This window comes from Aplysia californica, unplaced genomic scaffold (genome assembly GCF_000002075.1).
Source record: "Aplysia californica isolate F4 #8 unplaced genomic scaffold, AplCal3.0 scaffold00623, whole genome shotgun sequence".
NCBI lineage: Eukaryota > Metazoa > Mollusca > Gastropoda > Aplysiida > Aplysiidae > Aplysia > Aplysia californica.
In genome coordinates, this window is record NW_004797893.1 from 410,566 (window position 1) to 429,994 (window position 19,429).

Genomic DNA, 19,429 nt, shown 5'->3' on the forward strand with positions numbered 1-19,429 from the left:
CCCCCCCAGTTGTTCACATATTTTGCTATTATTTTTTAATTTAATGTGAACTATGGATGTGGATGCCTTGATTTCCACTGTATGCAGTCTCCCGTATGGGGTAAAAGAGATATGAAATTTTACGCAAATCGAATAAGCCTAATCATTGTGGAGAGAAATCGCCATTGAGGGTAAAAAAAAAAAAAAAAGTAAGTAGGTATCATTTGCATGCCAATTCGTTTCTTCCTTAATTTTAGAAGAACGATATCCAAGAAACAAGCTAAGCAGTAAATTACTAGTTAGGTCTACATCACCTCTGCCTCGGTGGCTGGTAGAGAGGCAGCATTGAAAAAAAAGAAGGTAGGAATTCCGGCATTCTCCGGTTTTGGTACCAAGAGTACTGGATATTGATACTGACTTTATTACTCGGTATCAATGTTGTATCCGAAAGAGAGCTAGAGATGCGGTGCTATTTTTCAGCACAAATTGAGTAGTAATATTTCACATGTCTTTAACAAGGAGGTGGGTGTGGGTATAGGGGGCTTGCCCCCCTGACCTTATAACATAGGGGTTTCAGGGGGGCATGTGAATTCAACCATAATTTGATGTTTTGTAATTCAAACATCATATTGGCGCACACGTCAAAAAGTAATCATTCAGAATTGTTGAACGAGAAGTAATTTCAGTGAAGTCAAAACTCGCACTCCATTGTTATCGTTGGGGCCAGTACCGGGTTATCCTGGAATTCCGTAACGAGGGACTACTATGAAATTTAGTTTGAAGTTTAGGATTTAGTTAGGCCTAAGCTAGTGTTAGGGTTAATAGGAAGGGTTTTTGGGGTGGTCGCATATCACGGAAGTCCTTTAAAAATAAAAAAGAATCACTGTTGACAATCACTGGCAAGAGCCAATCATTTTTAGGCAGTAACTTCCGCAGACCATGGAAGTCCGAAATGACTGTAAGAAAAAAAAACAGTGTGTGAATGTCTCGAATGCCAGAATATTATTGACTTTTACTTTAGAGGCAACATCATTGTATTTATTTCTTAAAGACCAAGACATGGTGCAGGGGGGTGTTTTCAAGCGATCTTTTTCAGACAAAAATAAAACCTGACCTAATCTTGAAATTTAACTTACAACAGTTTGCGGCTGCACTTTTAGGACGTATCGCCGGTATATATATATATATATATATCGACAAGAATTCTCACCCTTTGCAGACATATCGCCGATATATCGGTTCTGTTAGAGTGCCCCATTGTTAATTTCCTCACAACACCTGCTAGAGTAAAAAATACTCTACAATGAGTTGAGTACATGAGTTCAGTTCGTACCCTCCTGCTAAGAGCCATCTTCCTTTAAGTCTCCCAGCTTTGGGGGGGGGGGGGGGAGTCTTTGCCACTATACATAACACAGTCTGCCCTGGGATGGAGTATTTCAAACCTTGTCTATGCTGCTGCTTCTTAAATGTCTGGGATAAGGTCACCAGTGGGGGGGGGGGGGGGGGGGAGGAAATTCCCGAACAGGCTTGTAGAGATATCTTCCAAAGAAACAACATGATGATCCCAAGGCAACACCACTGATCCATGTTGGACATTGGCATATATTTCCCCTCAACACCATGTATTATAAAAGAAGAAAAAGTTAAAATGTAATAAAAGTAGGGCCTAAGTGGCTTTGACTGACTTTGAGGGAATGTGTGTAGCTCTCGGCACAAAGTCTGTAATTTCTCTTTTTCGCTCTGATTGTCATTTTGTTCTCTTATTTCGACATCATTATCTTTAAAGATTTTTTAAGTCCTTGGTGTAAAATAATGAAAAACAATATTTTTGTCTTTCACAGGTTCACAGATAAAATTGTACAAACCATTACGCAATGCCTGCAAAGAAAGCACAAAGAACCAAGGGCAATGTTAAGGTTTGTTGTTTGGTATATTAATAATTTATTAATCAAGTGGCAGTTAAACAATTAATCCAAAATGGTTTTTAAACTTTATTTAAGAAGCTATAAAACAATCTTCAAAGCAAGTCCTTTTCAGTTCATGAAAGTGTCGTAGCCATAGCCTGCGCGAGGGCCTTGAGTTCGGTTTCATGAATTGAAAATATTAATTAGTTCAACTCTAGCCTCAGTTAAAATTTAAGCTTCACGCTGCACCATATATTAAGCACTGATATCCTGTACTTTTATTTGATGCTCATATTTTTCTGTTGTTTGTAATCTGGGGAATATCAATGCATCTTTCACCAGCCTTCCAGTAGTAGCCAAGCTGCCCAACTCTTAGCTGCTTCAGGACAGGCTCCAAGTGGTTTCATCGGCTTCTCGAGCCAGCCAGCATTTGTACCAGCCAGCGAAATTTTTGAGGAATGTGATTCCAATTTGGATGCTGATTTCAGGCTGGTGCTGAGAAAGTTTTCAAAGCGTGACACTACCACAAAGATCAAGGTTAGTGAATCCTGAAAATGCTTTTTATGTATATCATTTTCCTTGATAGCTATAAATATTCTCATTTAAGTGTATGATACAGGAAATTGCTGATGTGTTTTAAGCTTTTTGATGTAAGAAATACGATCGAACCTGTCTTGCCGGAATCTACCCACTCCCCTCTTTGATAAATTCCTCTATAATACATCTGTCTAAGATGGAAACTTTCATAACCATGGGCTCTAACCTTCACATCACACCGCCAGGCGAGGAAGTAGAGAAAAGATGTGGTTTAGGGCTAGCTGTTACTATGTGTTACCCCACCTCTGTGAGCCCTGAGTGGTGCAGATGGGCAGGGCTGTGCAGGTGTGAAATTTCACCACTTGTATTGTCAAAAGAAAAAAAACATCAGCACGTGTGAATAGATTAGATATCCTTCAGTGAGGCTGTGGCAAAAATTTATTTTTATCTTGAAATTTGGGCTCGGTATTCTTTTCTTATGTCAGAAGTTTGCTGTTTGTATAACTTTTGTTCCTGGATATCTGTACAGGAAGAGTATCATATGGATAAATGGCCATTAGCAGTGGTTTATGTAACCAATGGGTCGAACTCATAATTAAAAAATTATGGGTTTGATTTCTATCTGAGTCTCGGATCGATGTTGTGTTCAACGGGGAAAGATCTTTAACAAGTTAAGAGTCCTGTCTAGTATCATTTGTCCTGTTCTGCTACATGCTTTAAATAAGTAGGCTTGAAGTCTGGTTCTTTTTATAGCCTTTGAAGGGATATCTTTTCATGAGCATATTTGTTTATTATGTAGCATGTATTTTTCTTTATCAAATGGGATAATGTTGTGTGCTTTGTCCTATATGGGGCCGCATTGTCAAATCAAGTTACTGATTTTTAGTAAGCCTTTGAGGCTAGGGCAGTTATCAGGTATTGAATTTTCCTTTAAAAAAAAAAAAAAATCAAATTTAGATGTTTTGGCATTTCTCTCACAGGCGCTTCATGAGTTCTGCAGTCTATGTGGTACCAAGGATGAGGAATGTGTCAAAGCTGTTGTGCCCTTTTGGCCCAGAATCTACAACAAACTGGCCATTGTGAGACACAAGATATTATTTTCTGCCTGTTGTAATTATTAGAAACGGCTGTTAATATCGTAATATGTAAATGAGTATAGCATTGTCTGTGACTATCTGTTTTATGTGTGTGGAACTTGTCAATTGTCTATAAATTGAATGGCTTCTGTACTGTCACTTTTAAAAGTGAAACTAGTTGTATTTTTTTTCTATCTTTCTTTTATTTTAACGGTATTTTTGTAGTTGTTTTTCACTTCCACCCGTGTGTCTATGAATTTACAGCAGAATGTTTTTAAAAATTAGGTATAACGGAATTGGCATTGTTATGTGGACAGATTTGTGATGAAATGGGACTTGTCTATTTTTCTGATATTGAGATATTGAGATATATATATATATATATGTTGTCAAGGTTTAAATGAAGATTTTTATTTTTCACATAAGTGGTAAATAATCCAGACTTAATTTGTTTTAAGAGTATAGATTATATAAAATTAAGCTGATATTTATTGAATAATGACATTTATGGTGTTTTCCTTTGAATTGATGAGGTCTTCATAAATATTTTTTTTAATGCTACATATACACAACGTGTTGTTTGTTTTTTAACTATAAAATAGTAGAGACTTTATCAAATTAATTTGTTTTTCTTTTTCAATACAAAAGAATTTCATAAATGTTTCTCCTGTTCAGGATGTGGACCACAAAGTGCGTGAGTTGTCTCAGACGGCGCTGTCAGTGCTCGCCGCTCGAGCTGGAAAAAGCATCGCTCCGCAGTTAAAGACGATCATGGGCAGCTGGCTAGTGAGCCAGTGTGACACTTACCCCACCGTAGCTTCGGCGGCTACTTCAGCCTTTGAGGCTACCTTCTCTGGTGCTAAACAAGGAGAGGCTTTGCGCTTTTGCAAGACAGAAATCATGCAGGTAAGAAGATAATAGTGTCTGCATTGATCGCATTATTGTTGTCTTGGAAGTGACTAAAGCATGTAATTAGTGTTAATGCCTATTAAATGGTATTGAAGAATGCAGATCTTTAATTTCAGCACAGAACATTTAGAATGATAACACATGCTTGTTGCTCAAGCTTCTACTGAAAGTGGCGGGATGATGTCACAAGTTGCTCCTACAACTGCACAATCTCTTTTGTTTCTGATTTGCTTTTTCCAAAGAGTAAATGTGAATCGTGGTGAAATCAGGCACTCTTCAAAGCGAAGAGATCTGCATTTTTCCACTGGTTTGGCAATTTTGATGGGGTTTTTTTTTTTTTTTTTGCTCAGCACCTTTTGTGTCCATTTCAAAACATTTCTGTGTGGATTTTACTGAAAAATTTAGATCAAAAGCACCAAAAATGAAGTTACAGTTTCAAAGGACTCTAAAGCTATGAAAGTCACCAAACTTGGGCAGTCATTTTCTCGCTAATTTTACTTCTGAAACCAGGCAAATCCCACGTCCTTAAATAGCAAATATCTCGATGTTTCGTGATGGATGGGTAATTTTTTAGTCGAAAACAAGACTAGTGAACAAGCTTAAAATTGATACCATTATCTCCACATACCCGAAAAGTGATGAGAGCCTGATCCCACCGCATTGTAACACAAATGAATATTTTCCTAGCACTGTGCTTCTCTTCAACTCTAAAAACTGCAAGACTTTAAATTGTGATGTTTAATCGTTTCCACAGTGCCTCCTTTCAAATGTTCTTAAACAGACCCCTCAAACCCTGAGTGACCCACTGTAAGTATTTGACCTTTTTACTCTTCTTAGACTTCTGAAAGATATTTTTTTCAATCTCAAAAATGTTTTTATTATTTACACTATTTTCGTTGAGTTTTCATATTACTCTCTTGTAGTTGGGAGAATTTTAGATAATGGCTCTTCTGGAAAAGAGGAGGATGTCATCAGCCCAAAAGGAGTTTAATTCCTGTGCTTCTTTTGACTGCTGAATTAGAAGTAGCAAGAGCAGTCTTGAGATACCTGTGGAGTTATTTTTTGAAAGTCTTGTGGGGAAAATGCCACTCAAAAACACCAGTTGAAACTTTCGTTAATGATCTAGGAGGGTTTTAAGCAGTTTTGAACTATAAGAAGGTACAAATTTCCTGTTTTCTTTATCACCAATGTGTTTTTGTTTTTTTCCACTGACAGGACGACCAGCCAAGAAGACATGGAGTCCAAGTACTTGCGAGTGGTCTCTTCAAGCCTCCAAGCCATACGTAAGCTCATGTCTGGCCTCACTGCTGAGTCGCTAGGTTCATTGACCCCCCAGCTGTCTGAGCTCCTCTCCAGTGGTGCTTTCTGGAAACATGCCAAGTCCACCATCCCGATGGTAAGTCCATTGTTACCTTTCTAGTCCTGGTACTGGTTGCGGTACACTTCTTTTTGATCAATCTAAAACTTGTTTTTAGTATCTAAATTCCAAGCCGGACCAATAAAATCTTAAGGATTTGAAAAGCTAATAGATGGATTGATTTGTTTGCTCCTCAGGTCAAGACAGGTGTCCTGAGTGTGTTATCTGCCGTGTGCCAACTCTGCCCAGATGTGTCTGCTTTGTTCTTGGCTAAAATCTGTCCCTTGGTTGTCTCATGCCTCAACTCTTCAGACCCCAGCCTTATGGCGCAAAGCTGGGAAGCCATTCTGTCTGTGGCCCATACACACAATGTGAGTTCAGTTATTTTTGGACGTTCTGATTCAGAAGTGTGCAGTTTTGCCTGATTTTTAGAATTCTGTAAATTGGGGGGAAAAAATTTAGTCTGTCAGTTTGCGTCCTCAATTAGATTGTCAATATTTTTTTTTCTTTCTGTTGAAAGTATTGTTCATTTGTTTATCATTCCGCCTGTGGCTAATTTAACCAATGTATGTCAGAAAATATTGGTGGCCGAGAGTGCAAAGAAATTGTTATATATAGTGTCTTTAAAATTTGTCCTCCTATTACCTCCCAACACATGTTTGCTGTTGAAGTAGTTGTCAAAGCTTCTCTTGTTTTCAACATTTGATGATAGAAGCACTGAGGAGAAGTAGTATTCCTGTATTGAGACTGACAGTTTTGGCCATAGGATATTTCAAAATTGTTGAACTTTCTTTCTCTCTGTTCACTCAGACTTTTTATGTGATAACTATATTGCTCATGTGTTTTTAACCATCAGAATTGTTGGGATTACGTCAACTGGCAGAAAGCAGTGTGGCCCTCACTCAAAGGTGTCTTGGAAAATGGTTGTTCCGGACAAGCAACTGTGATATCTCCCTGCCTTCTGCCACTACTCAGCACTTTGCCAGAGAAAAACTTTGAACAGTTTTTCAGTGCTTTTAGATTGGGGTAAATATATCTGCTTATCAAATCCTTTTTAGCGAAAATTTAAAGAGGGATCATTCAACCCTTCTTATGGGGATCCTTATGTTCGTCTCTGTTTTCTGTTATTCCAAAAAATGAGATATACATTTGGTTACTTTGATACCAGCTGGTTTGTATAATGTTGAAGGTGTTTTGCTCAGCAACTTTAAACGAAACAACTCTGTTCTTTTCTAAATTATTTGGATTGCCTTAGTGTAGGGTTGTATATTACCCAATGAGCCAAAAAGTAATTTTCGATACCAGAAATAGTAGCAGCATCTATTCTTTTGTTACCTTCCCTCAATACATGTCTGCTGTCATTGCCTTTACTATCATATTACTAATTTTTCTTCTTTCTTTTCTACCGCTGTGTCAACAGTTTGAATGAAGACAGTGTACTAAACAGTCCTTCCGCGTGTGCTGCGCTTGTGCGCAGCTTTTTTGAGTGCTTGCAGTACAGTCTCAAGTTCATCGCGGGATCTGCTTCAGATGAAAATAAGTTGTCAAAGATTAAAAGCATAACTGAAGACCAGGTAGGTAACTCTTAATGGCAAAGATGTTATTTATGTTCATTTTTAATGTGATCTGAGACCTGTAGTGATTTATATTGACTTTTCCTTTTGAAAAAAGGGCCTTTTTAAAATTTTTGTAAGAGTTTTAACGGTACTTGCAACACAACCAAATGCTTGGGCTTCATATCAGCATGTATGGAATTTTGAGGAGATGACTGATTGAGAGTTGTTTACGTGGTTGGCTGAACCCAACTGTCTTGAGATTCCCCTCAGTTTTACCGTATTTCCCGTGAGTGGTCGGTAGGAAGCTTTGTTACTCCTTTTTTTCCCCCAAGTGGGGCTGATTTTTTAAATCTTTCCGTGTCTAAATGAGACTTATATTTTGCTAATTTTTTTGTAAACTAACAATAGGCCTATATATATGATATGAATCCTGACCGTCGATATTCTGGTTCTAGGCTCAAAACAAAATCATTTTTATATAGTTTATATATATAATATATGCAGGCGAATATGATGAAGGGAAAATATTATGTCGCTCAAGACCCAAGGCGCCACCACTTTCTGTACGTAATCAAGATTGTAAATATTTTGTATGTGGCTCTAAAATTATCTCCCAAACCCTCAAATTGGTGTGAAATAACCTTGCTTTGATAAATTAATGGTTTTTATTTCTGCATTCTGGGGTTCAACAGTATAGTATAATAATAATGGGTGTTTTGTGAAAATGGGCTTCTGTGGCGATCACCCGTAAAGTTCCTCCTTTTTTAGAATTCTGAGTTGAGACCCATGATCAGAGGATAGCAATGTGTTTATGTTTCCTCCATCGTATTGAAAAGCGTGAACTTTCCTCTATGACATTTGATTCCTTGGCAAAGCCCATATTCACATTTCAGGATATGTTAACTCTACAAATGCCTATTTAGGCAACCTCACCCGCCACCCTACTGTCTCTAGAAGCAACTCCATACTGTAAGGTGTACAGTGTGTGTAGCTTTGAGTACTCATGGTTGGATGGATCTTTGTGTGAAGCCACCACTGAACATTATGAGCGACATGTTAAAATGTGGCGAGTCCATAGGAAGACATATAGAGCACTAGTTCTTGGAATTCCTGAATTAAAAAAAAAATTGTAACTCTGTAAGAGAAAAGAATTAATATTATTGGGTAAATGTTACAGTGATGGAAAGATTAGATTTTAAAAAGAAAAGGAAGAAAAAAAACAATAAACCAATCATTTCATGACTCTCCTTAAATTACAAGATCTTTTAAATTGGTTCAATTTGTGTTTATAGGGTTGTTGTTTTTATAAAAGCCATTTTCGTTTTTGAAAACAAGTTTCTTCTTTATGAATTTTATGTCAAACAAATTCCCTTTGAATGAATTCTGTTCCAAACCACAAGATTCTAGATCTATAGTACAAATTTTGTGCGAGATATTCAGAAAAATAGTTGTTCCGTTTTTTGGGAGTTTTTTTCTTTTTTATTTTGATCACCCTACATTTTATAGTGCTGTCAAATGAGCTAAACATTTTTCAGTGTTCAGAGATTATGCAGAAGACTTTCTCCTTACTTTAAAGTCTCTTTAATCTTTCATTTCTTGTGTTGAATAGTCTTGTCTAATATCTAAAAGATTTAGTTTAAATACTTGACAAGTGATACCTTGACATTACTGTTATATGGCATGTAAATTTGTAACTTTTTTTGATTTTTGAATATTAATTGGAACCTCGTTATTTTAAGTTTTTGAAGACTGTACGGATTGTTTTGTCGCAGGTTTTTGTTTTTTCAAATTATTGAGGGATTGTGCCTGCAAAAATATGCCCAATTATGGTGATGAGCTTTTTCTCTTCCCTGTTCTGTCATGAATAATGCTGATATTTTCTAAGTTATTACTATTATGTTAACTCCTGAAATATTACAACTGTATTGTGCTGTGGTCAAATTGTTATACAGTAGTCTCTGCCTTAGATCCCACCCTCTTATGGTCCTGGTTCACCTAAGATCACGCTGTTTTGGAAAAACATAATTTTTACTATGAATAAAAGTCACCTCTAAGATCCTGATCTGACCCGCTCTAAAGGTGCTGCATTCGGCCAAGATCCTGCTTTTCAGGTCATAATTTAGTTTTTGGGTTTTGTTGGGTTTTTTTAAAGAAAAAAAAAGAGAATAAGAAACCTGGCCGCGCTTAGCTGATCAAACAAGTAGCGAAAATGTGCAATCATTGTACAGTCTGTGGCGTCACGGATCATACATTCTCCTGAACGCAATCATACCTCTCTTGTAAATCTCAATAAACGATTACAATGTTTGCCCCGAATGGGATCGCACCAAGGTGTGAACTCATTGACGCGTTGCTGTCCCCGATCATCTGAGCCGTCTTCTTGATCTTACATCACACACCAGGTGGGGAGGGCTTACAAGCTAGCATCAGACTGCATTCCATCAAACTGTGAACTCGTGGATGCTTACGTTTCCCCGACCATCGCTCTCTTTCAGTTTTGTGCTCTAACTTCCTGGACAGACTGGCGCCCATACTCGTGGACTATCTGTACACCTTTGCGTATTGTGGTCATCTGTTGGCAGTGAAACTACCTTTATTTTTTTTATTAGTCGGTGTGGTCACAACTCAACGATTTATGATGCATCATGACATGGGCGGGGAACCTTGTCAGAGATGGAAAGCAATAAATTTTGGTGGGGGGCACTGCCTGAAGCCTACTGGTTCCCACCTAACACAGTATTTTTAAAAAGCTCCACCCCCCTTCCCCATACAAAAGAAAGGGAAAAACTTACTCCTGAAAAGGACTTTTAGTGCCCAGGAGTCACTCATTTTAAAGTAAGGGCAGATCATTGTACAGATGTTGGGACTCACCATGAGTTACTGTGGATTCTTCCCTCTGGCAAATCGGCTAAGATCCCGGTTCGCCTAAGATCCCGCTTTTTCCCGAGCACCGGGATCTTAGGTGGAGACTACTGTAGTAGTGTAATCTGTCTCAGAGACTAAACTATTGCTAAAGATCTCCCTGCCCTCTGAATCTTAGCTCTTTGATTGTCCTCAGATGATTGTGGTAGTGCAGGCATCCCTCACCCACCCGAAGCCAGCTTTGTCAAGAACGGAACTATATAGTCTCATTGGGACCGTGCTGTCAGCCTTATGCGACCTTGACCCTCGTGAGGAGGATACTGTGTGGTCAGACCTGTCTGCCTTCATCGTATCTCACCTGGTCCTTCAGTTCAAACCCCCAGCCCAGGATGGTGAAAAGGAAGTGAAGAAGCCTTCACCTCAGATCTTTCAACGACTTTCTCTCCTGGCACGAGGCATTGTATATCAGGAAACTGTTTCCACTTCAAAAAGAGAACGAGTTCGATTTGTGCAAAAAGAGAAAGAACCGTCGGGCAAATCAGATGTGTCAATTCCTCAGAAACAGCAAATGTCATCAGCAGCAGAGAATTTTTATTCAGATCTCCTGGTTGCTTCTTACACCATGGCTTCCTTAGAGGGACCAATGAGCTCGCAGTATTTTAATCTTTTTAAAGAACTTACAATTATCCACATTCCCAGTGCTGCCCCAGAAAGATTACTCCAAGGAAGGAAAGACAGCACCGTTCGGTTAATTCTCTGTGATCTGGGACTCAGTGATTCCTACAGTTTGCCTCAGCACTCTCCAGACTGGTTGGCTGAGGAGTTGAAGTCTGTTCCAAATGTTGACCAAGGTGGTCGTAGTGACGCTTACTGGAGCTTTCTTTGTGATCATTTGGTAGGGCAGCTGGCGGAAGCAGCAAAAGGATTTAATGGAGAAGGAGCGTCGGTTCATTCCGATGTTGTGGCCACGTTTTTTGCCTTTGTTTCGTACGTGGAAGAGGAAAAAGGGGCTGAACTTCTTCTGACCATCCTTAACGTGAGTGTGGATATATTATCATAATAGCACTATGATTGAGACCAAAGTCTCACTGAACTATTATTGCCTTCCTTATACAATGGTCAAGCGCCACATTAATAAATATAGTAAATGCAAAACTAAATTTGGAATTTACTTTTTTTTTAAAGTCATTAAGGCTTTCATTTGGAATGAGGGAGTTGGATTTTGTTGGGGGGGGGGGGGGGGGGGGGTTCCTCAATCTTATGATGAATGATTTAGCCAAAAGAGTAGAATGTTGACAATATAATATATGGGTCATTCCACCAGTACCAGTACCTCAACAATATGATTTTTAAAACATCAAATGCACTCATCCTAAAACACAAATTTCATATCAATTGGTATGAATGTATAGTGTTGATGGTGACTGCTTAAGGGAATGGTTTGTGTTCTTCATTTACGTGATCCGTCCTACCTAAGACAACCACTTTTTTCCTGGACAATGGGTGGCCATCTTGGACAATTTTGACGGTACTCTGGTGAAAAAAAGAACATAAAAGTCATGAAGTCTGGCTGTTCACACAATGTTAACATCATTTATAGTTATTAGATTAGACAATCAGCTACTTTACCTCTGACGTTAACTGATGAAGAAAACGGTTGCCTCATAGCTTTGATGTTTAGTTGACAGATGATGAAATTGTTTTAAAAAATTATTAATGCAAACTATAAATGATTTTTATGATATTTGTGGACTTCAGAAGCTTCAGCAACCAGTTGCAGTGTGCCATTTCATTGAAGAATTGTTGGGTCTTGCCAAGCGAGTTCCTGCCTGTCAGCAACTGGTCAAAGGCCCAGCTATTGGGGCAAGAATAGAGAGGTTGACCACAGATCTCATGGCGGACCCTGATGCTCTGAGCAGTCCGGAGGTGTCTGGTGCATTGTGGGAGATGTTGACTGCTGCCATCAGCTTGACGGAGGAGAACAGCTGTAAGTTTCTAGTTTTGTTTGTTTGTTTGTATTTGATTACAGGGAAGGGCACCTGAGGATCAGGAGTAATTGGGGCCTTTATAAAGGAGGAAAAAGTTCAGTTCTACAGTGGTTAGGAGGATGATAACTTAAGTGCTTTACATCATGTAGCATTTGCTCTTTTGAAAAGAGTGCTTCTTCACCGTCTTTTCCCTGTTTTAGTCTACAAATTTGTAGTCTTTGCCAAAAACGTACACATCGAACAGATTTTCAGTGCCAAATTAATGTATTCCCTGTATTCAAAACATGCAGACCGCATGAAAAATTAATACGTAGTGAAAAAAGTTAGCGTCCGCGATGGTAGATCTAATTAAACATGACTGCAAATTTCTCTTTCTGAGGTAGCCAGAGAAGGAGAGTTAACTGTTTATAAGCCGGGGGGGTCACTGTGTTGAAGGCCAAGGACAGGTTAATTGCATACATCACAGTATTGTCCAATGGGAGATATAGCCTGCACACCCTTCAGCTGTGTGTGGGGAATCTGTAGGAGCAAAAACTGTATTTCTTCCAACTAAATGTTTGAACTTTAATTTTAAAAAGAGAGTCACCATGAAAAACAGTACTGATTATACTGACTGACTGCACACACAGGAAGTGTTCATGAAAGTGTATGTTGTGTGTACATGTGGATAAGTGGGTTTTTGTTGCTGAGCAAAATGATTAATTTGTACTAATGTGAGAGGGGAGAGGTACGAATAGTTGTCCGCCCTCTGTTTATATATATATCCACTTATATATATAAGTAGCTCTCATAAATGTACCAGTGTCTGTGGTGTAGTGGTTAAATGCTTTGCCATCACATGCAGAGACCTGAGTTTGATTCCTAAATAGGGAGAATTTTTATCAAGTGTCTCCTCCGTCTTTCTGCTGGGATGTTATATCCTTCAGCCTGGGTTGGCCCTGACAGCAGGGTTGGAGCCAACCTTCTAAATGATCTAAATTGTGTCAGTGGGGAGCACAAATACACCTACATGTACATGTCTCATATTTATGATGGATCTCTTTCCCCTCAGGGCTCTTGGTCTCTGAGTCATGCCTGGATGCCATCGTGTCATCCTACATCACCACACTGAAGCAGTTTTTGACGTCCCACGTGACGGCAACAGGGGATAATGTCATGTCTGTTGTGCGGATGGCACAGGCTGCTTTTGACAAACATAAGGTAGGGGAAAAATTCCTCTCTGTCCCTGTTTGTTTGTGCTTTTTTTCCCCCATAATGACTGCTCAGTGTAAGACTCGGTCATACATCACTTTAAAAAATGGTGTATGGTGGAGCCTTGCCCCAGGTGGTTGGTGGGTGCTCTGGTGCAGTTTGCTCCTTCTTTCATGTCAAACATCTGTCATCCTTATCTCCCCTCCTTCTTTTTTTGTGTGTTACTCTCTTGTAACTCGTAATCTATTCGTTGGCACTTATATGGTCTTTTTGTGTTGCAAGTGCCGTAAAAACAAGCTGTCAGTATGTGGTTGTCAGTTTTGTCACGTCACGCATAATTTTATGTCTGAGAGAAGAATGATGTGATCAAGTGGGCCCTTCGAATAGTTTCAGCCACTGGAACATTGTTTGATGGCGCTCTTATCTAACACATCCACGCACACAGCATGCAGAGCACACAACCTTTATCCCCACAGACCAGGATGCAAATGGGGTACATCAGTACTATATATTTATCTTGGCCAAAATACACTTACCATTATGAAATGTTCTGCATATTGAGAAAATTGATCACGATGATCACAAAGAATTAGAATCAGAACTAAAAACGTTAGATCCAGCATATTCATCACCCAAATTCTCTTCATGGTGTAAGTGTAAAGCAACACTCATGCCAGATCTACTCGACATTTTTTATAAAGAAATTACTCCAATTGTGAAAGAAAAGTTGGTCTGTCTTTTCTGTAAATAAGCTTACCTGCCTCTCCTGTATAAATTGGTGATATGTTTCTGAACAATTTCACTTTTGTCAAGATTGCTTTTTATCTTATAAGTTTGTCTCACACCCTTAATTAGGAGAACTTTTGATTTGTAACTAATGGTATTAGGAATAATGTATAATGAGTTAGTATGACGCAAATCCCACTCAACAACAAGCTTTACTTGCTTTAGTCTGTATTAAATTTATTGCCCCTGCAGACCTGATTGTAATAATATTCTGAAATAATCTCTTACTTCCTGGGAAGCATATTGTGGAAGCTGTCATTTATTCAGGCACTAAAACACTAACATACTGACAAGGATCATTTGCTATCTATGGCCAGGTACTATTCCCACCAGGGTGAAGTGATGAAAATCCTTGTAAAGTGCTTTTTCCAAGGACACAATGTATTTTATGGAAGCTTGGATTACTTCTTATTTCTATCAGCTGGCCTCTCTATTAGTGTAAACTCCTGATGACACATTCTAAAGCTGCAGGATATTTTTTTTCTCACAGCTGGCCTCTCATGGCTGCCTGTGAGTCAACTTTTGATAACACTTTCCAAAGCATATTTATTTCCCCTTTGAAGGCCTCTCATTGTCGCCGCCTGTGTAAACTTTTCGTAACACATTTTTAATTATATTTCTTCTCCTCCAGCTGGCCTCTCACCCTCAGCTGTGTGAACTGGTGATGAGTCTCATGAGCATACAGCTACAGACCTACGACTGGGATCAGGGTAAGATGCCTGGCAGTTTTTACCTTGAGCAGGTTCCTGTCATGCTGTCAGCCTTGCTTCATCATTTATCTGTTTATTCCACTGTTTTTCTAACCTGGTTATTGATAAGTAAAAAAAAATTGACTGTGGCAAAAATAGGCCTTCTGAGAGCAGCCTCAAGCAAGACTTCATATGTGGATACTCTCCTAAAGAATAGATACACTAAAAAGTGCCCTTAACTATCAGTTTAAGCTAATCTGGGACAAATTTGGGGGCTTGCAAAAATTTTGCAAAAATTCTTGTTATTCCTTTTGGCATCACGAATAAAAATATTACTGTGGTCCCATGGGACCCTCTCCAATTTTCAGTCTTCAGCTTGCCAGTCATTTCTGTCTGTTTTTACGAGTAGGCTATGGTAGTCTGCTCAAACGTTATAAATAATAACACAGTACTCTCGTATGTTTCACTCCTTGTAGATGCTGAGACGGAGTTCGCATCTGTTTTGGAAGCTGGACTGAGGTTGATGCTGCAGTCTGATGCACCGGCTCAAAAGGAGCGGCGTCTGGAATCTATGTGTGCCCAGATACAGCAGTGGCTCAGGGAGTCTGTGACAAGTGTGGCAGGGTGAGATTTTGCTGTTCCAGGCCATGATTGGATTTAATTTGGTTATTACAGTCGAACCTGCCCTGACGGCCACCTCTATAAGACGACCACCTGTACAAACGGACACTTTCCATTTCCCCCCTTGCGTTTTTTCTATATAATTTAACTGTGTAAAACAGGCACCTGTCCAACGCGGCCGCGGCCACCATATTTCAACACACAACCCCTATCACACAAAGCAAAAACACCTGTCTTAGACGGCCACCTTAGTGACTCCATTACGCTTTGTCGTAAATTGTGCATTGGCCGCTGGCGTTGTGGGCGAGCTGTCATAATCTAAAAACCTGTCGTTGTTAGGTAGTCCCTCCAACTGATCATGTTGCGTGGGCCCCTCCCACTGTTGACCAATAGGTAACAAAATAAATTTTCAACTGCTGGTGAGGTAAGCGTGTGATCCCCCATAACCCATAAGCCCCGCCCAGAACCCATACACAAATCGCAAGTGACATGAGTGGTCACTGTTTACCCAGTCTGTAACAAAGTAACAATGGACGTCAACATGAACTTGTGACAGAAGCGTCGCTCGTTCTCCCAGTGGCAGTACGGGTGTTTGTTTTACCTTAGCACTTGATCCTCCTTGTCTGACACCTTTCGTTTTATTGTCACCCGTGCACAAAAGAAAAGAAAACCGAGCAAAAACAACAACAACAATGCAACTATCTTCGGTTGGGACCTCAGAAAGGAAGGGTTTGTTTTCTCAGAAAGGAATTGTTTGTTTTCTTCACCTCGATCAGTCCTGCCTAAGACGGCCACCTGTCTTATACGGCCACTTTTCTCCTTGACAATGGGTGGCCGTCTTACACATGTTCAACTGTATATTCATAGACCTCCAGATTCAAAGGAGACCCTGATTGCAATATGAGCTGTGCTTATGCAGTGGAGTTCACCTAATCCAAATTCTGTAGGGCAGATTTTCTTCAGTTTAGTCAGAATGTATATATTTGAAAAGTATTGGATTAAGATATCTGAGTTTTGATTGTTGTGAATTTTATCAAATACCTTTATTGATTTTTGGTGTAGGTATGACAAAAATCTTGTGACATTTTTTTGTTAGTTTTGATTAACAGTTGTTTTTTCTTTTGCTTGTTTTTTTAAGCTGTATCTTTTTTTGCTGTCGTCTCACAGTCTGTCTCGAGTCACTAAAGCAGTTCGGATTCTTGCTGTAGCAGCTGCAGGTGGAAGTGGAAACAGCGAATACAATGATAGTGTTGACTTACAGAAAGAAAGTAGCACCAGTCCTTCCCTCGATGTGTCAGTGCTGGCATCTGTCAAGAATAACCTGCTGGTGGATGTTCAGCAACTCTGTGTACCGGAAGAGCAAAAGGTTTGTTTTCTTAAAGCTTTAACAACCTACTATGAGACACCAAAGAGTCATTACTGAGATGAAGTACTTGGTGCAGACGGAAGAGTAAAAGAAAAGGAGGAAGTGAAGACTTGCCAGAGTTAACAAGCCTCAGTCGACCTTTCCTCCCATTTTTTTGCTGATCCACCTAAAAAAGGTTGTCTTAAATATAAACATGATGTGAATCAATCCAGGATTTGAGACAAGTTTGAGGCAATTTTTGCTCTGACTCCTCTCACTAGCATTTTTTTATGAGATGTAGGGTTTAATCTGATCAGGACCTGAAGGATCCTTTATTAAAAAACAAATTTTTTTTTTACAATGTCTGACATTAAGAGAGTTACAAATTCCTTAAAGCATTCATATTACTGGTAAAATCTGTGCTTGAAAATTATTAATGATTTTGTTTTTGAGAAATTTATAGTCCTTCAGCTTGCAATACATTGCACTGGTGATGATAAATACTCATGCCCACATTCCCCAACCCAACCACCCCACCACTTTCACTGGTGGAAAATCAAATAAGAACGTAGTGGTTTCCGTTTCAGGTGATGGAGTGTCTATATGCACAAGGCAGATTACACCAGCGTCCAAAATCAAAGGAATCAAGAAATGATGAGACTTTGGTGACCTTGCAGCCGTATGCCCTGCTGTGTGTGCACAATCTGAGGACTCTGAACCTCATAGCAGAACTGACAGAGGGAGATAATGATGCTGTGACTGCTGATACTTCCTTCACCGAGAAAAGGCTCCTTTGTTTGACCAGTCTTGCGTTTGCCTGTTTGGTTGTCTGGACTGCAGAACAGATGAAGTCTTTTGTGAGCATCTTAGCATTCAACTTCTTGCTTTCTTTCGTCTGCAGCAAATTAGATATTTTATCGTTATTGTTGGCATTTCTTTTCTTAAAATTATGTCTTGGGTTCAGCAGTTGTTTTTTTTATGTGAGCTGAATGAAGTTCTTTGTGAGTAAAACCATAAATTTCATGTAATGAGAAAAGAGTCCTCACAAATGTAAAAAGGTTACTGAAAGAGGGGAAGAAAGGGGTGGGGGGGGGAGTGTCTGACTTCAGTTTGGTAATAGTTTTACGGCATTCACAACTGCATAAGGTCATATGAGTGTGCAACTTAATACTGTCTTGGTGAGGATACCGTAGTTAGAGATTATGTGATTGAATGAGAAATAGGTCAAATGCAAACTTCTGATGGAATTTTTACCTCAAGAAGAGAAAGTGATACCGATGATTGAAGCATAGAAATGTTGTGGAAGCAGTTGCAGTAATACAGTACATTCTTGTGTTTTTATTGTACTTGTCTAGGATGTATGTTCTGTGGTGACTGAAATAGGGCTTATAATGTCTAAGGGTACCTGCAAATTCCGGCTGTAGTGAGAACAAAGAAAGGATTGGTGATTTGCATTCTGTCGTGTTCATGCTTCAGATCTTTAGTGTTATCTTTGTTGCAAGAAAAATTTAAGTCCCTCTCAATATTTTTCCCTCCCTTTGTAGAGCAGTGTCAAACAAAGTTACTCCTTTTTCTTGCGACTTCAGCAAAATTTACCTTTGGTTCTACACCTTTGGATCTGGTTGTTACTTCACTCTTTCAGTGTGGCTTGGTAGCTCAGTGGTTAGGCTTGTAATCGTGAGATTGCGAGTTCGGAGGCTCAAGCCTCAGCTTGGTCCGATGTTGTTTCCTTGGGAAAGGCACTTTACATGAATGTCCCATTTGGCTCGGTCCTTTCCAAGATAAACATTAAACTCGGATGTCCCGTCTCTTAAATAAGCTAATAGCGTTGATAAGGGCGTTAAACCTACACCACGTCACGATTTTCTTTCTTCCTGTTTGTTGGAGATGATAATTTGTATTTCAGCCATAATTATTTTTATATTTCAGTTTATCACTATCGTTTATATTCTGTTGTTACATATGTTTACAGAGCCCGTCAGAGAGCAGCATCATCCTGGAGGAGCTGGAGTCAGGGGTCAAATCTAACTTGATGGCTCTTACAGAGGGACAAATGTCACAAGTTCTTCAGTTCTCTCCAAAGGGGTAAGCCGACACGTGTGGGATGGCGGAAAACTAGCCAAAAGATTCAAGCATCTGTGTTTAAACAAGCGTATTTAAGTTTGTCTTCTCATTGGCAAAATATTGGTGCAGTCACATGATCTTTGTAGGTTTTGATCAAAATATAGTAATGACTTTAGATAAAAACACTTTAGAATACAACGTAGGCCTACAAACAATCTGTAGCAAGAATACCCAGATGTCCCTTGAAAAAATACTGAATCAAGCTTTTAGATTTATTTATGAGATCAATTCCAACTGTAGCTTGTGAAACACCAACCAACCTGGAGTCCCTAGGTCTGTGGAGAGAGGCAGCAGTAGTGGAGATGAGTGAGTGCTACAAGTGACAGAACAATGACTATCCAAATAGAAAGCTCATCATGCAGAGGTGACTAAAGAAACACAACATGGAGTATCTATATTTGATATATAGCTAGAGAGATGTTGAATCCCATAAAGATGGGGTGCCCCTTGAAATTACTGAATTTGGGTCAAATTATGAAAATTTAGTTGTTTACCGATTGTGAAG

At 39.2% G+C, this 19,429-nt stretch overlaps 1 protein-coding gene across 3 annotated transcripts in view; it reads left to right on the forward strand.

The window, feature by feature from the left end:
* The window catches only part of LOC101861315 (E3 ubiquitin-protein ligase listerin), a 42,847-nt gene that overhangs the window by 5,075 nt on the left and 18,343 nt on the right, over positions 1-19,429 (forward strand). For all 3 annotated transcript variants that reach the window (XR_001185227.2, XM_013087685.2, XM_005107697.3), the window contains exons 2-18: positions 1,821-1,895; positions 2,226-2,420; positions 3,401-3,499; positions 4,172-4,402; positions 5,160-5,212; positions 5,621-5,801; positions 5,960-6,133; positions 6,619-6,788; positions 7,183-7,336; positions 10,377-11,216; positions 11,939-12,167; positions 13,220-13,368; positions 14,777-14,855; positions 15,311-15,458; positions 16,623-16,821; positions 17,388-17,657; positions 18,773-18,885. Coding sequence is in view for 2 of the 3 variants with exons in the window: in XM_013087685.2 (XP_012943139.1) it covers positions 1,854-1,895; positions 2,226-2,420; positions 3,401-3,499; positions 4,172-4,402; positions 5,160-5,212; positions 5,621-5,801; positions 5,960-6,133; positions 6,619-6,788; positions 7,183-7,336; positions 10,377-11,216; positions 11,939-12,167; positions 13,220-13,368; positions 14,777-14,855; positions 15,311-15,458; positions 16,623-16,821; positions 17,388-17,657; positions 18,773-18,885 (3,326 nt within the window). In the remaining variant the exon portion in view is untranslated. The remainder of the gene's footprint in view (positions 1-1,820; positions 1,896-2,225; positions 2,421-3,400; positions 3,500-4,171; positions 4,403-5,159; positions 5,213-5,620; positions 5,802-5,959; positions 6,134-6,618; positions 6,789-7,182; positions 7,337-10,376; positions 11,217-11,938; positions 12,168-13,219; positions 13,369-14,776; positions 14,856-15,310; positions 15,459-16,622; positions 16,822-17,387; positions 17,658-18,772; positions 18,886-19,429) is intronic.